Source organism: Phascolarctos cinereus, unplaced genomic scaffold (assembly GCF_003287225.1).
Source record: "Phascolarctos cinereus isolate Bilbo 61053 unplaced genomic scaffold, phaCin_HiC Scaffold_4;HRSCAF=312, whole genome shotgun sequence".
Taxonomy (NCBI): Eukaryota; Metazoa; Chordata; class Mammalia; order Diprotodontia; family Phascolarctidae; genus Phascolarctos; species Phascolarctos cinereus.
This window is the reverse complement of record NW_027555847.1, coordinates 721,618,423-721,639,615: the sequence shown is the minus strand read 5'-3', so window position 1 is coordinate 721,639,615 and position 21,193 is coordinate 721,618,423. Positions and strand designations below refer to the sequence as shown.

The window sequence follows — 21,193 nt, the reverse complement described above, 5'->3', positions numbered from 1 at the left end:
ATTAATAATAGCACCTACCTCAGAAGGATCAAATGAAATAATACTTGTAAAGTACCTTGCAAACTTTTGCATGCTATACCCAAAATGCCAGCTGTTATTAATAATAAAAATGAAATGAAAGACACCTTCCAGTCCCTGACCTGTCTTGCCTGTGGTGAGGACTTGTCCATCTCTTTTCCTTTCCTGCCCAGTACTCTAAAGCTCCTCAAACACTCCTGGATGAGGAGTGATTTCTAAGCATTAACAGTGGAGACCTTCAGTCCCTCTGCTTATCTGTGGTGGCTGAAGAATGCAGTCAGCTGGGGTGGAGGTTGGGGCACGCCTTGGCCTCGAGCTCTGCTGCTACTGTGTGCTTCTCCTTCTCCACTCCCTGTCCCAGCACCTCCGCCTTTTCCTCCTGGCTGACAGTAGGAATGCTGACTTTGCTTTCTGAGCACCTCGGCTATACTGAGAACGTGCCAGGGTATGAGATGGGGCTCCTGGTGCAGTGTTCATTCTTACCTGCCTTTTGTGTCTTATTGGGGCGGTGCATATGGGAATGCATTTCCTAACACATCAGAAAGACTCTTAAAATTGAGGCACCAGCTAATGACCCCCGAGGTCTCATATACACCTTGGGGTTTAACTGAAAAAATATTTGTAAAATCATGTCAGTTTTTAAATGTCAGGGATCTGATTGTTGCTTCTGTGACAAATACACCAGCCTAACGCAGTGCAGGGAGCCTTGGCCTAGACTGGGTGGTAGGAGAAGAAAAGCACCAGTTTGGGCATCAGAGGTCATGGGTTCAAATCCTAGCTCTGCCTTGAACTCCAAATTGCAGCCTTCCTCTAGGCCTCAGTTTCCTCATCTGTAAAAAAAGGGCCTCTGCAGTTCTTTTCTCCCAGTGCCAGGTGTGACATGAACTTAGTGGGACCCTGGGCAAGTCTCTTCCCCACGCAGGGCTTCTGTTTGCTCTGCTGTAGATGAGGGTGCTTAACCCCATAATGTCCAGTGGAGCCCTTCCAGAGCGAGCCTCCAGCGACTTGAAGATCAGAAAACTCCCAGACAGTACGTTAGTGTCGTTCCTCTTGGGGTTGGGGAAAAAGCAGGCATCGGTGTGGCTAAGCCCAGGGGACCCAGTTACTGCACATGCTCATTGGCTGTGTTTCAGTTTATCAATAGCTAACCATCAGTTTTGGCTTTTGCTCAAGGAAATCTCCAACTGCTTTGTAAGTTTCTTTTAAATTTTAAATTACAGGTCCACCACTAGCCCTGGCGAGACTTCTGTCAGGTGAGTAGGCTCTCCCGCACACGGTTCCCACCCCGCGATGATGCTCTGCAGCACCTGGTGCCCCTTTCCCTAGTTATTCCTCACAGGGTGGGTCTGAGTGTGTCCTCTCTGCTCTTGGCTTCCTGAAGACGGCGAGGCTAGTATGGAGCTGCTAGCTCAGAGGGAATGCCCTAGGATCCTTCTAGTCAGGGGTTTTAGACTGCCCCGGCACCTCTTTCCACTCAACGGGACTTTACTTTCCTTCTTTGCCCAGAGAGGAGACTGACTGACCAAATGGTCCAAGGCCCCAAACGTGGAGTTGCAGGATCAGAGGTCAAGTCCTGGCTTGGCCCCTTTTGAGACCTTGAGTGTCACTTGAATCTGGTGGGCCTTAGTTTCCCCCTTTGTAAAGCAAGCGGTCTTAGGCTCCTTCCAGACCCAAGTCTCTAATCCTAAGAAATCTTTCGGGTAAATGTAGCTTGGCACAGCAGTCCAAGAGCTGGGTGCAGAGCCAGGACTTCTCCCTTTGATATTTCAGGGGTGTGTGACCCTGGGCAAGTCACATCTGCTCTGTAGGACCAGATTGTTTCTAAGGTCCCTTCCAGCCCTAGAGAGACTGGGTTCACTTAGCACAGTGCCTGGCACACAGTAGGTGCTTAATAAATGTTTATTGACTGAATGACTGGCTGAATGATTAGCAGGCTGTGGAGGTCTTTCCGACTTAGAGGTTCTCTGAGTGCCTTCCTTGGAACGGTCAAGCATAAATTCAGACATGTTTATAGGAGATGGCTGTGGTAAGAGCCGAGTATCCTGCTGAAGGTGAACACGGCAGGGGGCATGAGCAGAGGGTCAGCAGTGCCCCAGGTGGTGCGTGTGGGCTTGTCCTTCTCTCCCTTTCCCTGTGTGTGTTCTCGTGGGGCTCACGCTTTCTGTCAGAGAGAAGGTGTTTGATAACTTAGATGCAGGGGTTCTAGCTCGTTTGATGGCTTCCAGAGCCCTGGCATGGAGAGTTTTGTGTAATGCAGAGGGAGTGAGTCCAGTGGGGAGTTTCAGGCAATCGACCGGGCAAGAGAAAGCTGTCAGCAGTTGGTGGGCCCCTCCTGGCTCCGCTGAGCCGCTCTGTAGAGGGCTACCAGCCCTTTTGATCAGAGCCAAAGAATCGTTTAAAGAAATTCAGAAGAGAGTTTTATGTTTTGTTTTCTTTAGCCTAGATTCCTCATCACTCTTTGAAGCCCTCCCAGACCATTAGCCTTTATAACAAAGGGTTTTTTTTTTAAGAAGAAAAAAACAGTCAGCAAAACTTTTTAGGTCACTGGGTGGCTGTGCAGTGGTTAGAGCACCAGGCCTGGAGTCAGGAAAACATGAGTTCCAATATGCCTTTTAGCTGTGTGAACCCAGGTGAGTCCTTAAGCTCAGTCAGCCTTTTTTTTCCTCATCTGTAAAATGGGGCCAATAATAGCATCTACCTCCCAGGATTATTGTAAGGATTAACTGAGTTATTTGTAAAGTGCTCAGCATGGTGCCTGGCCCATACTAAGCCCTGTATAAATGTTGGCCATTAAGATTATTATTAATCAACCCATTGAAAAAACTGCCTTGCCCATCCTTGTCCACTGTCTGTCCCCTGCCCCTGTTTTCCCCTCTGCAGAGGAGCTGGGGCTGGTGGGGGGAGGGGGGCACAGGGAGATTTCTGTGGAGCCGAGCCATGATTTGTGGGAATGGGCCTTTCCATCCTCCTTAGGGCTCCCATTATGTAAGCTGCTTTCCTGGCTCTGCTCATGTCACATTCTGTCATTTCATGCCAGTCTTTGCCCGCATCTCTCTCTCTCTCTCTCTCTCTCTCTCTCTCTCCCTCTCTCCCCCCATCACATTTGTCGTGCCTTAGCACAGCCAATATTCCTTTACATTCATGTACCACTGTTTGCTGAGCCTCGGTCAATGGGCATCCCCTTGTTTTGCCATCAGTATTTTCATGTTTGTACAGCTTTTCTTTTTGTTAATGATTAGTGTTAGCAAATCTTAAAGCTAGAGAGGAACTTGAGAGATCCCCATTTTACAAACAGGAAAACTGAGGCTGAGGTGAAGTGGAACTGTTTGGGGACCAAGCCCATTGATGATGGGCACTGCCTTTCTCTCCTCCCAAGCATCATATTCCCGGCCCCATGTCAGTACTTCGAGAAACTCCTGATCCCATGGCGGAGGAGGGGGAGAAGGCAGATCACCCACCACTCCTTTATGCTTGGCTGAGCAGGCTCCACGAGCTGCCACGGCCTAGAGACATGACTCATCTGGTGGCACATCGCTGCTCTGCACCTTGCTGTGCACGTAGCTCACTGGGGCCCTTCTGGTTGGGTAGGAGGTGCCCAGGGTCACACCCATCCACCCAGAGGCTTTGGAGCAATCCAATGGAAAGGAGTCCCATTAGTTAGCACTCGTCACTTATTAGTTATCATGATGTTACTTGGATAAACCAGTCTTAATTCATGGTCGTCTCTTGTCCCCGGAAAGGGCATTGTCATAGGAATTGAAATCTGACCTTGGCAGGATCCTTCTGTCGTGGGGAGGTGTGTGGGCCTTGGCAGATGGGAGAGAGTGTTTGTCTCCATTTCCTGGTCTGTCTAAATGAAAGCAAACACTGGCCTTATTTTTTTAGCAAATGCAAACTTCAGCAGACTCCTGAACTGTCTACTTTCTTTGTGGAAAAAAATCAGTGGAGACATTTTAAAGCTCATACTAAATTTCCCACTGTGAAGCACACAGGCGATACAATGGGGTTACATTATGTATAAGCATGTCAAGACTCGCTGACCGAGGGGAAACTGCATCTAGAAAAAGAATCAGCGTATGAAACAGCCTCTCTGCCCTTCTGTTTTAAAAGGAGAAGTGTCTCCATGATTGGTGCAGTTTGAGGATGGTTCCCTGGCTCAGAAAAAGACTTCATTTAGTAGGAAGGAGCTTTATGGATGATCTTAGGAAGCCTCACCATTTCCACTAGGGAGCCTCCATTTTCACCCCCCAAGATACAGGAGAGACAGAGGTATGTCTTTGAGGCACTGCCACAGTCTGACTGGGAATGAAACTCTCTGTGGCTCTCTTCATTTTCAAATAATGAAAATGTAATTTTGACTAGAGTCTCAGTTGACAGCAGACTTTCCTGTCCTTTGCCTTGAAGGCCTTCCTGCTTGAGGGGTTTGTGGAAGGCCTTTGGCTGCTGGGGGACACCACGAGTAGTCTGGGCCGTCCTCTTCTCCTTCCTGTCCTCTGAATGCTGTTTCTGCGTTTTGTAACGATCCTCCAAATCCTTTATGGAGCACCAGGGCCTGTTTTCTTTCAAATATAAAGTCCTGGTCCCTTAGTCATTGTATGAAAGCTTTGGCTCTGATAGCCTGAAGCCTGGTCAGTTGAAGTGACACCTTTGTACAGGTGGAGTATGTTGGCAAGACAGATCAGAATTGATAAGTATAAAGAATCCTTATCCACTAGGAGAAATATGGGGTTGCCTTCAGCTCTGATCTCAGCCAGTCATTTATTAAATACCTGCTGTTCAGCTGCTGAGGATGCACAGGTAAAAGTGAAGCAATCCTTGCACCCTGGGAGCTTCCATTCGAGTAAGGAAGACCAGCCCATCTCTAAGTAGATGCCAAACATAGAGCCCCGAGAATCCAGGGTAGCTGGGGTAAGGAGGGCCCTGTGCCCGGGGGTGGAGGGAGACAGAGAAGGGCTTCATCCAGAAGGGCTTCTGGAGTTCTCATTCCAAGATGCTGAGGTAAGGAAGAAGAAGAGCATGCCAGGCATGAAAACAGCGGGTAAGTGAGTGCAGTGACGGAGAAATGGAGCGATATCTGCACGAGGTACTTGAGGAATCATGTGCAGGCCACCTTGAAGGGTTCTACTTCCAGATAATAGAAGGTCTTCACGATCAATAATCTGAGAAACCCAAATTTCCCTGTTTGTATTGCAAGTGGCCCAGGCACTTGCAATACAAACAGGGAAATGTGTTTATGTATGTATGTATGTTATGTTTGTATGTAAGCTTCTCCTTATAGACATGTCCTGCATAGTGATGTGACATTGAAATTGATGCTGAAGAAGATTGGTTGCTGGGCAAGCCTGTGGCGGCAGTGCCCCGTTAAGAGAGATTTTCAGTGTAACAGGCGGGTTTTCAAAATGAAAGCAATATAATGTGGGCGAATGATAATGACACTGACCTCACTGAGCTCTGTGGGAGTTGCTTTGAGCTATAGGCCTACAAACACGTGGTAAAAATGGGACCCCTCTTGTGGTTTGAACATGTTTGTGTTTCACAGGCAGTCCTTGGGGCAAGAAATGAAAGTAAGGGACCACAGACAGTTATCTAGACATTGGAATAGTAATCAAATTGATGAAAAACATTAAAAGGAAGGCTTGGGACTTCTGGTGCCAGGATGGCAGAGTGAAGAAGGAAGCCCTTCCAAATTCCCCTCCAAACAACTAGAAAACTGCCTCAGAATTGATCCAGGAGCAGAGAAGCAGTTTACCAGCAAGGTAGGAAAGGTCTGTCTCACTGGGGTGGGAGGGGAGCAGGGTCCAAGAGCAGCAGCAGCAGCAGCAGCTAGGGGGGCCTGCAGCAGGGCTCCAAGCCTTGGACAATCTGCCAGTGAGGCTCCACCCTCCTGCAAGGCAGCAGCCCTCTAGGCAAGTGGGCAGCCTCTGCAGCTCAGGGAGGCCCCACCCCAGTGACCACACCCTCAGCACCAGCCACCAAGCCACCACTGAGGCTCTGACCCAGTTGCTGCCCAGTGGTGAGGCCCTGCCCCAGGGCTGGCCAGAAAACAAACCCTGTTTCCATACCAACCCAGCAGCCTGGCCCCAGCACCCAGGAGAGGCCAACAAGGAGGCCCACTCCTCAGTACATGTCAGAAGGGAAGCCTACCCTCCAGTGAAGGCAAGTAGCTAAGCCCTTAAGCCCAGTGAAAGCCAGCAGTAAGACCCTGAGCCCTAACACAAAAAGCTTGGGGCAGTGCGGGACCAGAGCCCAACTCTCACCAAAAAAAAATATACTAAGTCACAAAAAAGGCAGAAAAAATGAGCACAAAAGAAAAAAAGAGCTTGACTATATAAAGTTGTTACGGTGACAGGGAAGCTTAAGGCATGAATTTATAAGGACAATAGTATAATGGCTACATATGAAGCCTCAAAGAAAAATGTAATTTGGTCTCAGGCCCACAAGGACCTTCTGGAAGAGCTTAAAAAAGGATTTTAAAAAGCAAATGAGAGAAATAGAAGAAAAATTGGGAAAAGAAATGAGAGTAATGCAAGAGAATCACGAAAAAAAAGTCAGTAGCATGGGAAAACATATACAAAAATTTACTGAGGAAAATAACTCCGTAAAAAATAGAATTGACCAAATGGAAAAGGAAATACAAAAGCTCACTGAAAAAAATAATTCCTTAGAAATTAGAATTGAGCAAGTGGAAGCTAATGACTCTATGAAACATCAAGATATGCTAAAACAAAAGAAGTAAAAAAAAAAAAGAAAATGTGAAATTTCTCATTGCAAAAACAACTGACCTAGAAAATAAACCCAGGAGAGATAACATAAGAATTATTGGACTACCTGCAAGCCATGATTAAAAAAAAAAAGCTTGGATGGCATCTTTCAGGAAATTATAAAAAGAAAACTGCTCTGCTGTATTAGAACCAGAGGGCAAAATCGAAATTGAAAGAATCCATTGATGACTGCCTGAAAGAGACCCCGAAATGAAAAACTCCCAGGAACATGACAGCTAAATTCCAGAGCACATGGATCAAGGAAAAAACACTGTAAGCAGCCAAACAGAAACAATTCAAATGTCATGGAGCTACAATCAGGATTACACAGGATTTGGCAGCTTCCACATTAAAGAACTGCAGGGCTTGGGATATGATATATCAGAAGGCAAAAGAGTTAGGATTATAACCAAGAATCACCTACCCAGCAAAATTGAACACAATCTTTCAGGGAAAAAAATGGATACTTAATGAAATAGAGGACTTTCAAGCATTTCTAATTAAAAGACCAGAGGTGAATAAAAAATTTGACCTCCAAACAGAAGACTCAAGGGAAACATAAAAAGGTAAAAAAGAAACAAGAAAGAGAAAACCTAAGAAAGTCAATAAGGTCAAACTGTTTGTATTTCTATAATATTTGTAACTCTTAAGAACTTTATTACTATAAGAGCAATTAGAATGAGTATATATATAGACAGAGGGTGTGGATATAAGGTGATTTTGATGGGATGATACTAAAAAAAAAAAAGTAAAGGGGTGAGAAGAAAATTCATTAGAAGAAGGAGGGGGAGATTGAATGGGGTAAATCATCCCCAATAAGAGAGGCATGAAAGAACTTTGATAATGGAAGGGAATTTTGAGGAGGGATGATGGACAAAGCTTAAACCTTACTTTCATCAGATTGGCTCAGAGAGGGAATAATATACACATTCAGTTGGATACAGAAATCTGTCTTACCCTATAAGGAAGTAAAAAGGGATGAGGATGATAGAAAGGGGTGGGGGAACTGATGAAAGGAGGGATAGATTGGGGAAGGCAGTGATCAGAAGCAAAACATTTCTGAGGTGGGAAAAGGTGGGGGATGAAAGAGAGAGGGGGATATAAATAAGGAAAAAATAGCATGGAGGGGAATATACAGTTGTCATAACTATAAATGTGAATGGGATGAACATTCCCATAAATGGAAGCAGATAGCATAATGGATTAAAAACCCGAATCCTACAATATGTTGTTTACAAGAAACACATTTGGAACAGAGAGATACACACAGGGTAAAGGTAAGGGGATGAAGGAGAATTTATTATGCTTCAGCTGAAACAAAGAAAGCAGGAGTAGCAATTATCATCTCAGACAAAGCCAAGCAAAAATAGATCTAATTAAAAGAGAGAAGGAAGGTTATCTTCCTGAAAGGTACCATCGATAATGAGCTCATATCAATACTAAACATATATTCACCAATTGGTATAGCATCTAACATTTTGAAGAAGTTGAACGAGTTACAGGAGATAATAGAAAATAAAACTATACTAATGGGGGCCCTCAACTTTCCCCTTTCAGAAGTAGATAAATCTAACCAAAAAGTAAACAAGAAAGAAGTTAAGGTGAACAAAATTCTGGAAAAGTTAGATAGGATCGGTCTCTGGAGAAAATAAATTGGGAATAGAAAGGAATATACCTTTTTCTCAGCAGTACATGGCACCTACACAAAAACTGACCATGTATGAGGACATAAAAACCTCACAGTCAAATGCAGAAAAGCAGAAATAGTAAATGTATCCTTTTTAGATCATAATTCAATAAAAACTACATTTAATAATGGACAATGGAAAGAGAGATTAAAAGTTAATTGGAAATTAAATAATCTAATCCCAAAAAATAAGTGAGTCAAAGAACAAATCATAGAAACAATAGATAATTTCATTAAAGAAAATGACAATAAGACAATTTACCAAAATTTATGGGATGCAGCCAAAGTGGTACTTAGGGGAAAATTTATATCTCTAATTGCTTACATCAGTAAAATAGAAAAAAAGCAGATCAATGAATTGGGCATACCACTAAAAAAGCTAGAAAAAGAACAAATTAAAAATCCCCAATTAAAAACCAAATTGGAAATCCTAAAAATTAAAGGAGAGATTAATAAAATTGAAAGTAAGAAAACTATTGAACTAATAAATAAAGCTAGAAGCTGGTTTATGGAAAAAGCCAATAAAATAGATAAACCATTGGTTAATTTGATTTAAAAAATGAAGAAGAAAACTAAATTACTAATATCAAAAATGAAAGGGGTGAATTTGCCACCAATAAAGAGGAAATTAAGAGAATTGTTAGGAGCTATTTTGCCCAATTATCTGCCAATAAATTTAAAAATCTAAATGAAATGGATGAATATCTACAAAAATGTAAATTACACAGATTAACAGAAGAAGAAAAAATATTTAAATAACCCAGTCTTAGAAAAAGAAATTGAACAAGCCATCAGTGAACTTCTTAAGAAAAAATCCCCAGGACCAGATGGATTCACAAGTGAGTTCTTCTAAACATTTAAAGAATAATTAATCCCAAAACTATATAAACTATGTGGAAAAATAGGTGAAGGAGGAGTTCTACCCAGTTCCTTTTATGACACAAATATGGTGCTGATACCTAAGTCAGGAAGAGCCAAAACCGAGAAAGAAAATTATAGATCAATTTCCCTAATGAATGTTGATGCAAAACTTTTAAACATAATACTAGCAAAGAGATGACAGCAATATATCACAAGGATTATACACTATGAGCAAGTGGGTTTTATGCCAGGAACGTAGGGCTGGTTTAATATTAGGAAAACTATGTATATAAGACTATATCTGTGACTAGCTATCTATATCTGTCTGTCTGTCTGTCTCTCTCTCTCTCTCTGTATCTGTATACACATATAGGAAAATTTTATGTGTGTGTATGTGTGTGTGTGTATAGGAAAACTATAGTATAATTGACCATATCCGTAACAAAACCAACAGAAGTCATATGATTACCTCATAGATGTAGAAAAAGCCTTTGACAAAATATAGCACCCATTCCTATTAAAAATGCTAGAGGGCACAGGAATAAACGGAGCTTACACTAAAATGATAAGTAATATTTATCTAAATACCATTAGCAAGCATTATCTGTAATGGGGATAAGCTCAAAGCCTTCTCAGTACAATTAGGGATGAGGCAAGGATGCCCTTTATCACTACTATTATTCTATATTGTACTAGAAAAGTTTAGCTATATCACTAAGAGAAGAAAAAGAAATGAAAGGAATTAGAATAGGCAATGAGAAAACAGAAGTATCATTCTTTGCAGATGATATGATGGTATGCTTAGAGAATCCTAGTGAATCAACTAAAAAACTAGTTGAAATTATTAACAGCTTCAGCAAAGTTGCAGGGTACAAAATAAACCCACATAAATTGTCAGCATTTCTATATATTACCAACAAAGTCCAACAGCAAGAGATAGAGAAATTCCATTTAAAATAACTTGTAGACAATATAAAATACTAAGGAGTCTACCTGCCAAGACAAACCCAGGAACTATATGAATATAACTATAAAACACTTTTCACACAAATAAAGTCAAATCTAAACAATTGGAAAAATATTAATTTCTCAGTATAACAAAATATAACAATATTGACAATATGACAAAAATGACAATTCTACCTAAATTAATCTATTCAGTGCCATACCAAAAAAAAAAATAACAAAATTCATGTGGAAGAACAAAGGATATCAAGGGAATCATTGGGAAAAAAAAATGTGAAAGGAGGTGGTCTAGCCATACCAGATCTCAAACTGTGTTATAAAGTGGTAATTATCAAAACTATCTGTCTGGTACTGGCTAAGAAATACTGTTGGATCAGTGGAACAGATTAGGTACAAATTACATTAATATATGGTTACATATGGTCAATAACCATAGTAATCTGGTGTGTAATAAACCCAAAAATCCAAGCGTTGGAACAAAAACTCATTATTTGACAAAGACTGCTGGGAAAACTGGAAAACGTTATGGCAGAAACTAGGTATAGTCCAACATCTCACACTGTATACTGAGTTAAGGTCAAAATAGGTACATGATTTACATATAAAAGGGTGATACCATAAGCAAATTAAGAGAGCATAGAATAGTTTATCTGTCAGATTTATGGATATGGGAAGCATTTAGGACCAAAGAAGATATAGAGAGCATTACAAGATGTAAAATAGATAATTTTAATTATATAAAATAAAAAAAAATTGCACAGACAAAACCAGTGCAACCAAAATTATAAGGAAAGCAGAAAACTGGGAAAAATTTTTTTTTTTTACGACAAGTATCTCTGATACAGGCCTCATTTCTCAGATATATGGAAAACAGAGTTAAAGTTATAAAAATACAAGTCATCCTCCAATTGATAAATAGTCAAAGGATATGAACAGTTTTCAGAAGAAATCAAAGCTATCTATAGTCATATAAAAATGTTCTAAATTGATATTGATTAGAAAATGCAAATTCAAACAACTCTGAGGTACCACTTCACGCCTATCAGATTGGCTTATATAACAAAAAAGGAAAATGTTGGATGTTGGAAGGGATGTGGGAAAACTGGGACACTAATGCACTGTTGGAGCTGTGAATTGATCCAGCCATTCTGGAGAGCAATTTGGAACTATGCCCAAAGGGCTACAAAACCATGCATACCCTTTGCAATACCACTACTAGGTCTATATTCCAAAGACATCTAAAAAAATGGAAAAAGACCTATTTGTACAAAAATATTTATAGCAGCTCTTTTTGTGGGCTAAGAATTAGAAATCAGAGGGATTCCCATCAGTTGGGGAATGGCCGGACAAGCTGTGGTATATGATTGCAGTGGAATATTATTGTGCTGTAAGAAATGACAAGCGGGATGATTTCAGAAAAACCTGGAAAGACTTACATGAACTGATGCAGAGTGAAGTGAACAAAACCAGGAGAACGTTGTATGTAATAACAGCAGTCTTGTCCAGTGAAGAACTATGAATGGCTTAGCTATTCTCAGCAATACAATGATCTGAGACAGTCCCAAAGGCCTAATGATGAAGCGTACTCTCTATCTCCAGAGAAAGAACTGATATTGTTTGAATATGGACTGAAGCAGGCTATTTTTCATTTTTAAAATTTTCAATTAGATCTTATACAAAATGACTAATTTCAAATTTTTTTATAATTGCACGTGTCTAACTGATTGCTTGCTGTCTCAGGGAGGGGTGAGGGGAGGGAGGGAGGAATAGAATTTGGAACTCAGAACTTTAAATAAAAATATTAATATGAAAAAAAGGAAGGCTCTTGGTAAAATTGCATGATGATGTGGGGGAAGAGGATAGGGCACCTTAAAGAAACCTCATTTGTATTCATTTCTTTTGTTTTGTCATTGCCTATGTTTCCCAGTGATGCTCCTCTCCTTTTCCCCTTCCAGAAAGTCATCCCTAATAATGAAGGATGAATAATCAGGACAAAACAAAAACCAGACCAGTTCAGCAAAACAAAACAACACCTGCAGACCTTCGTCCTTTATGGGCAGGCTCTGCTGCCGTGGTTCCTGGTTCCCTGGCCCTGCAGGGCAGCCAGGGGAGGGAGCCGCCCTCTCACGGCTCTTCTTAGGGGCCAAGTCCTTATAATTGGGTAGCATCCAGTTCCCACTGATTCACTCTTCTCTCCACTCACACTGTTGTAGTCAGTGTAGATGCCATTTCTCTCATTTTTTATTGTAATACAAAGAGTATAGAGAAGTAGGCAGACGCCCACAGTGCCACAGAGGGAAGTAGTAAACAGGATCCTTCTTGATCACCTTTGGTTTCCTGTGCTTTCAGAGGACTTTGCAGATGTTTGAATTAAAAGAAGAAAGTGCCTTTTTTCTTAGTGATAGCAAAAAAGATGAAGAAAATCCATTATATGACAAACATGCCCTTATTTGGTAAATATTTTTAGAAAGCCGAGTATTGTAAATTAGTGGGAGGTCTCTCAATTCATACTTGATCAAGTCAGCAAGCATTGGCCAGGTGTGTGCCAGGCACTGTGCTAAGAGCTGGCCTTGTCAAGGAAGGAGGGAGTGAGTACGCCACCTAAACTGGAGATCCTTGAAGTATTGAAATGCCTGGAACTGCCCATCTCCTGAGCCCACGCAGAGGACGAAAGTTGAAGTGGAGTAGGCCATGTCAGAAAACTGAGGACTAAGTCCAAACTCCTCCAAAGCAGGGGAAGCTAGAAAATGCATCTGCGTGGTGTCATGGGAGCCAGGACGGACAAGTGGGTTCTATCCTCCCTTCTGGTCCCGACACAAAGCCTGACCCTGGATGAGGAAATCAAGAGCAACAGAAAGTCATGTTCGATAGGATCTAACACTTTCCTAACAGCAGCCTTGTGAGCGTTGTGGGAGTGGGTCTCGCTGTCCCCCGTGGCCAAATGAGGCATTTAGATCAAGTCCTTTCTGTGGGCGAGTCTGAGCTCCGCTGTCCGAGGACACTCTGATGGTCCTGGTGATTTGACCCCAGTGGAAAAAGGAGCAGATGTATGGACTTTATCTTTGCTTTAGTGCAGAATGTGGGATAAAGAGAACCTTGCCTTTTGATGTTCGTGAAGGCGTTTACATTTTCTGTTATTTGGAAGGTACAAATGCACCTCAGCTGCTGTCTGTAATTCTCACCTATGCCTTGGAAGGAAGCATGGTATGGGAACCGGTCATTAGGTACTTGAAAATGAGTAGGAAGTGGTGAATGATCCAGTAAAGAGCGTAATTGATGATAGTGACTTATAGCTAGAAGGAACCTGAAAAGTGCAGTGTCTTATGTCTAGCAGGTGTATATACCTTATCTGTCTACACCTGAGGTATGTAGCCATCAGGCACCTAGGTGGCGCAGTGGTTAGAGTATTGGCCCGGGAGTCAGGAAGACCTCAGCTCAAATCTGGCCTCAAATACTTAACTAGCTCTGTGACCCTAGGCAAGTCACTTTACCTCTGTTTGCCTCAGTTTCCTCAACTGTAAAATGGGGATAAGAACAGCACCTTGAAGGATTGTTGTGAGGCTCAATTATAATTGTAAAACATTAGCAGCCACTGTATAAATGTCAGCTGCTCTTATTAGTCAAGGGCTGTTTTTCTGTTTTTGTCTGTTTTTTTGTGTTTGTGTTTTTTTGTTTTGGCAGTGGGGGTTAAGTGACTTGCCCAGGGTCACACAGCTAGTAAGTGTTATGTGTCCGAGGCCAGACTTGAACTCGGGTCCTCCTGACTCCAGGGCCGGTGCTCTCTCCACTGTGCTACCTCGCTGCCCCTGGGACTGTTTTTCTGAAGGTGGTGATTTAACCGTTCCCTTGGTGTCGTCTTGTTCCATTCTTCCTCATGCTTAAGTAAACTGCTTTGTCACAGCGTGATTCTGTTTTGTCTTTCTCCTTCATCCTCTGTGAAGATGGAGATTTTTTTATTAGGGAAACTTTAAATACAGCAGAATCTGAGCCCTAATGCATTGGCTCATTATTGCATGACGTCCTCTGGATTAGGTGGTGCTCTTCACGGGATGGCAGAGTAGCAAGAACACTGTATTGTCGGAAAATGCGCCTTCCAGCTCTGGCGCTACTTTTCATTGCTCTGTTCTCTGAGCCGCAGTTTCCTGATCTGTGAAATGAGCATACTGATACACATGGTACCTTTCTCAGAATCGTGAGGACCGTATGAGGTCAAACACCGGGTCAGCCTGGACACACTTAAAATGTCAGCTTTTTTTTTAAACCTATATGACCTCAGGTCAATTACTTGGCTTTTCTGGGCTTTGGTTTCCTCATAGGTAAAATGAGATGGTTGGATTTGATGATCTTTAAGGTCACGGCCAGATCTAAAGCCTGTGAACTCCATAAGGTGAGACTTAGTTGACAGTAAGGTGGCGTGAAGTCATCCCCCGACTCTGGCTTAAAAAAGAATTCTGCTGAACCTGAAGCAGAGATGATCCTGTCTTCCTCTCTTCCTATTGGCTCTCTGGGGTGGAGTTGGCCTATAGGAGGGGAAGGAAGAGGTGGCATCGGGATCTATCCCTGTTGACTTTTGTGTTTGTGGACAGAGTTTCCAGATAATTACCAGCTCATAAACATGTTGCGTGCTGAAGTTTGTTTGACACTTTTTTAGAACACAAGACATTTTCCTATTAAAACAATGCTCATAAAGACTGGCTGATTTTGCAGGCTAGCCCACTAAATGATCTTTAATTCATGGCTCAGATACGGGACATGGATATTAGCAAGTAACACAAAATGATATGTTGCACAACCAGTAATTAAAACTGAGAAACAGATTTAAAAAGGGACTTTCGTGAATGCTGATCCTTCAGCAGGAATCATTCTCTGTACAGGGTTCTGAGCTAGGGGCTGGTGCCCGGGGCGGTTTGCATTCACACGGGGGAGACGATTTGTCCCAGGTTAATTCTATACGGGAGAAATATGAAGTGGCCAGGGAAGAGCCAGAGAGACTCGATGAGCTTCTCAAGACTTGGGCAGTCTCTCTGGGGCTTTAGAAGTGGCTTCTTGGTTGTGTGATCTCTTCATGCCAGGCCTTCCATGCAGCGTGCTTGTGTTTGTCAGATGGCATGAGGGAGGATTTGCTGCTCGTATTGGGAGTGAAGAGAAGGCAGCAGGGCCCGAACTAGAAGAGAAGGGAGGGAAGAAGAGGGGTGTGTGTGTGTGTGAAAATTGTTTCACTGCTTGAATGAAGGCTGGTACTATGGAGGTGGGGACATGATGTGATCAAAGGCTCACCAAGGGGGACGTGGAGTGGGGTCATTTCTCATTCTTGGTGCTGGGGGCCATGGGCCTTCTTGGTCCGGGTCTTTCTAGGGGCTGTTTGGAGTCTGAAGATGGCAGCAAAGTGGTGGTCAGCTGACCTTTTGTGCAGATGGGGAATGTTTATGAACTGCGAGTGGATTGAGTGAGGAAGGGGCCATGACTGTGTAAGGCGTCCAGTGGGAGTGACCAGGACAGCTTTAGGCCGAAGCTGCGCATTGTTTCAAAGCTGTGTGAGTGCTTTTGGAAGGTTAGGGCTTTGGGGCTTGTTCTCAGAGCGCTGTATTAAGGTGGGATTTTATTTGTAAATAGTTCTTTAAAAAGTCACTTAAAATGTCCCATTTGTGAAGGAATTGGTGCTCAGGTGAGAAAAATTGAGTACAGATCCCACCTGTCACTTGCTACTATGTGTTTCTGGGTAAGTCTTATGTCTTCTTTGGGCCTTTGTTTCCTCATCTGTAAAATAAAGGGAGTTGTGCTAGAATGCCTCTAAAATTCCTCCCGAGTCTACATCTGTGTTCCTGCATATGACCTCTGAGAACCTTCTTGGTTTTTCCCTTAATACTTTAAAAAAGATGTATTTATTTTTAAGCCTTCCTCTGCTCCCAATTCTCTACACCGCCCCCCAGTAAAAAAGCCCCACGTGCTTATATTAAATAAATGGTCAAACAGAATAAATCTGCACATTTGCCACATCCTAGAACGTATGTCCTGTCCTGCATCTTGAGTCCTGTTTCTCAGGATATGTGTAGCTTTGCTTCATCATTGGGCCTGTGGAGACGTGGCTGGCCACGGCGTCGATCAGAATCCGTGAGGCTTTCAGACTTGTTTTCCTTTACAGTGGACTTGGTTACCAATTATGCTTCTGCTCATTTCATTCTTCATCAGTTTATGCAAGTCTTCTGAGGCAGTCAGAAAACATAAGTGCCTATTGTGTGCTAGCACTGTGCCCCTTGTCCTTTCTATAGCAGAATAATGATATCCCTCTTTAGCCTTTCCTTAATTGATGGGCACCCCCCTCTGCATCCTTCTTTGCTATAACAAAAAGAGTCCTTCTAAGTATTTTAGTACACGTTGGGTCTTTTCTCCCTTCTTTGGTCTCTTTGGGGTCAGCCCTAATAGACCTATCAGTGGGTTAGAAGTTATCCTCAGTATAATGACTTCTGGGTGTGGCTGCAAATCATTTGCTGGAGTGGCTCAGTCATCATTAGAGTTCAGTCGGCAGCCCCTTCAAGTCACCGTTTTCCTTTTCTGTCAACGTGGCCAAACTGACTGGTGTGATGTTTGACCTCTGAGTTGCTTCAACATGCATTTTTCCAATTATTAGTGATTTGGAGCACTTTGTAAACATTTCTTAAAATTAGTTAATTTATTTTTAGTTTTCAGCATTCACTTCCATAAGCTTTTGAGTTTAAAATTTTCTCCCCCTCCCTGCCTTCCCCCCCCAAGACGGTGTGCAATCTGATATAGGCTATACATATACATTCTTATTAAATGTATTTTCACGTTAGTCGTGTTGTAAAGAAAATTTAGAATGAATGGGAAGAACCACGAGAAAGAAGAAATAAAACAAACAAAAAGAGCGAATAGTCTGCTTCGATCAGCATTCCAACTCCATCGTTCCCTCTCTGGATGTGGATAGCATCTTCCATTACGAGTCTTTTGGAGTTGTCTTAGATCCTTTCATTGCTGAGAGGAGCTATGTCTGTCAAAGTTAGTCACTGCACAGTGTGGCTGTTATTGTGTATACAGTGTTCTCCTGGTTCTGCCCATTTTTCAGTCCATACGAGTCTTTCCAGGTTTTTCTGAAGTCTGCCTGCTCACCATTTCTTACAGAGTAATAGTATTGCGTTACAATCACACACCACAGCTTGCTCAGCCATTCCCCCCACTGATGGGCATGCTCTCCATTTCCAGTTCTTTGCCAGCACAGAAAGAGCTGCTATGGATATTTCTGCACATGTGGGTCCTTTCCCCATCTGTGTGATCTCTCTGGGACACGGCCCTAGCAGTGCTGTTGCTGGGTCAAAGGGCATGCACATTTTTGTAGCCCTGTGGGCAGAGTTCCAAATTGTGGAGCACTTTTTCTTATGTCTTTTGTAGCTTGGATTTCTTCCTTTGAGAACTCCTCACACCAAGGACTGTCATCATATGTAAACTTTCTTTGAGTTGTCGGCTCATTCCTCTACTTTACTAATTTGGGCTTTAGAAACAGTGTAGCTTAGTGAAGGAGTCTCGAGGGCTTGGGTTCACATGTAGCTCTGTCCATTGCGCCACCTAGGCTGCCGCTGTTGGAAGACTTCTAACGAGGGAGAGCTCTTGGCTTCCCTTCTTCCTGTTCCATGTCAGTTTTGGATATGGGGATACAAAGTCAGTCAGTCAGTCAGTTGGCAGGCATTTATTAAGCACTTACAACGTGCCAGGCACTAGGAATACCAGAACAGGTGCAAATGCGGTCCCTGCTCTCGAGCACCTCACATTCAAATAGGGGAGACTGCATACAAATAACCCTGTACGTGTGAAGTTTCTACAGTGTAAATGGAAGGAAACCACAGGGGAAGGGGTGACTGGAAGAGATCTCCTGCAGAAGAGGGGAGCTGAGAGGTGGAGGTGAAGAAGAAGAGCACGCCTGGCGGGGAGGACAACGGGGGCAAAGGTGTCGAGGTTGGACATATAGTGACTTGTGTGAGGAACAGGAAGGTGGCCATGAGGTTGGCTCATAGAGCGGATGGAAGGGGGAGAAGTACAAGAAAGCTGGGAAGGTAGGAAGGGCTTTAAATGCCATGTTTGATCGTCCCTTTTTTCATCTTCCTCTTCCTCAGTCCAGCTAACCCTCCCATCGGTTGTGTTCCGTTCCCTTCCTGGCCCAGCTCATTCTGAGCACGAGTCCTCCCGATGTTCTTGGTGCTGCGCTGGGCTGTGAGGGCTCTGGATCTCTCCTCTGTTTCCGTCCCTTGCTGCTGAGCTTCTGGGCACACCTGAGCTGGTTGTGGACCCCTCTCTTTGTTTCTTCAGATTTCATTCTTAGCAGGTTTCCTGTCTGTGCTGGGCTGACTTCCCCTCTGAATGTTCCTCTCTGGAATCCTACCTGCCCTTGCTGTGAACCTTTTGAGATGTGCTCTCCCAGCCCCTGTGGTGCATGTCAGATATGTCAGCCTTTCTTCTCCTCCCTCACAGACTCTGTCAGGGGAAGGGTGTGGGTACGGGTTGAGGTAGGAAAGAGGTGAATACTCTACTCCTTTCAGGGTCTCCGTCCTCTCCATCCAAGAAGAGTGGCGCTTCTGCCTGTGGTGAAGATAGGATAGAGAATGAGATTTCCCCTTGGTGCCTTCTCTCCCCTTTTAAACTATAGTCCAGGTCTCCAACCCCATCCAACCCCATGCATTGTCTTTGAAAGCCGTGCTGTCCTTTCATATCAGAATACATGTTGCTGTTTAATCTTAAATGTGTGATCAGTTTGTAGGGCACATTTCCTTTGAACTCTATACCATGCGTCCAGTGGTAGAGAGAATCAAAGATGGAAAGTCGAGAGTGGTTTTGACTTGCCTGAGTTTATACATTTGCAAGACCTCTGCACAGCTCTTAACCCACCATGTGCCTGCCTCCATTCAGGTTTATTGGCTAAGAATGTCAGTTAAGAAATGTGTTGTTTTTCTTTTATACGACTGAAAATTGTTTCCTGTGTCTTTACACTGCAGTATGTTCATCATTTATGGTATTTAATTCAACCTACATATTCATTCAGCAACCATTTATGAAAGGCCTGCCCCCCATGCCCAGAGCACTGTGGCTGGCCCTAACTGAATGATAGAAAGTTTAGGTAAGAGAAGTCCGTGTTCCCATGGAGCTTACAGCCCAACATCACAGAAATGTGGTAGGAGCAAAGTAAAGTGAAGTGTTGTATGAGATGGGGGCTGTAATTCTCCTTTAGTATTTTAAGTGACCACTAGTTTTATCAGTGTAGCTTACCGTTCTTCCATGCCTTAGAGTAGTTTTTAAGTTGCTGTTGGAAAAAAGAAATCACCTACCTTGTTTTTGGCGAGCCTCTTAAATGAGACTGGTTCTTGGATAAAATCATACTGCCTTTCATTAGCCTCACCCACCTGGAGATTATGTTCTGATGGCTAAGCTTTGGAGACCCAAAGCTCATCTCCAGGTTACAAGACGGTAGTCAAGGAAGTCTCAAGTGCAAGACTCTGGTTTTATTCGGAATGATACTTCTTTTCAATTCCATCAACTTTGTATTTTTACTAAAGCCTTTCACTTTTTCTTTATAAGTACATTCATTAATCTATGTCCTTTTGGGGTTCTAGGAACGAGGATATGATTCATTGGCCCTGTAGCCTTAGTGGAGAAGTGGGAAGGAAATAGAATGGAGGAAGGACCAACAGAGGTCTTTCTATTGTCAGTGAGTTACCTAAAAAGAATTATTTGATTCCTTATTGAAAAGGACCAGCAAGTTACCCAATCCTTTCTTCCCCTTCCCAAGCTTTCAGTTCTACCAAAATTGTGTTACTTTCCCTGGAGCCCTGTCTCCGGGCATCATCCTGGTACTTGACGTGCCCTCCATCTTGAATGCCATCTCCCTTATGACTTCTCTTCCTCCAGGCTCAGCTCTGGGGGCATGTCCTCATTGATGAGTGCCTTCCCTTGTATCTGCTGATGAGTGGACATGGGGAGTTCCCCACTAGAAAGTAGGCTTTTTGAGGTATCCCCAGCACCCGTACCCTAATAAATGTTTTTAAATTGATTAAGCCAGACTTAATCTGTTCCATCATGTTCCATCTTGGAGTACTCAGTCAGCCAAGCAGCTGTCTTTGCATGGGACACATCAGGTTGTCTCCACTGCCTTAATTATGTTGTGAACTTGTGTCTTGTAGAATTGCGGTGCAACCCAGGCCAATTTGCTTGTCGCAGTGGTGCCATCCAGTGCATCCCCCTTTCCTGGCAATGTGACGGCAGGGGGACCTGCGAAGATGAGAGTGACGAGGTTGGCTGTCCAGGTGAGTGGTGAGAAGACTGGACAAACCTAGAAATTTGGTCTGTGGTCCTGGCACGGGCCCAGACGTGGCCGGATGCGCTCTTCTTCTGTGCTTTGGATTTTAGCTTTAAAAATATTCTCAGCTAACTAGCCAGCAACAGAATGGAGACACCCCAATAAAACTGCAGCATCCGAAGTAGTTATATACTTTTAACTAAGTAACAGTAAATTTATGTACCATGTTCTTTTCTGACTCAGAATATGCTACGGCAGGGGTTAGTGAGCTTTCCTTTTTTTTTTAATCGATATTTTGTTTTCAATCAATAAACATCTGCCTTTTTAAAGTTTTCAATGCAGCTTTCTCTTCATAATCTGAAAAGTGTACTTGTTATTAACTATAAACTATAAACTCTTGCCTCACCTCTACTCCGTTTGCTCCTACTTGAGAAATAAAGAAAAACAAACCCTGTTACAAACATGTAGTCAGTAAAAATAGATTTCCACATTGGCTGTGACCAGAAAAACGTATGTCTCATTCTGCGCTCTTGAGTTCTTTGTTTATCAGGCAGGTAGGGAGACTTTTTCGTCATTAGTGCTCTAGAATTGTGGTTGGGCATT

At 43.0% G+C, this 21,193-nt stretch overlaps 1 protein-coding gene across 4 annotated transcripts in view; it reads left to right on the top strand.

Moving 5' to 3' along the window:
- DGCR2 (DiGeorge syndrome critical region gene 2) overlaps nt 1-21,193 on the top strand; it is a 102,127-nt gene that overhangs the window by 20,069 nt on the left and 60,865 nt on the right. For 2 of the 4 annotated variants that reach the window (XM_020996481.2, XM_078154444.1), the window contains exons 2-3: nt 1,239-1,271; nt 20,475-20,597. In XM_020996481.2, the coding sequence (XP_020852140.1) occupies nt 1,239-1,271; nt 20,475-20,597 (156 nt within the window). The remainder of the gene's footprint in view (nt 1-1,238; nt 1,272-20,474; nt 20,598-21,193) is intronic. The other 2 variants (XM_020996483.2, XM_078154445.1) reach the window with 1 other exon arrangement.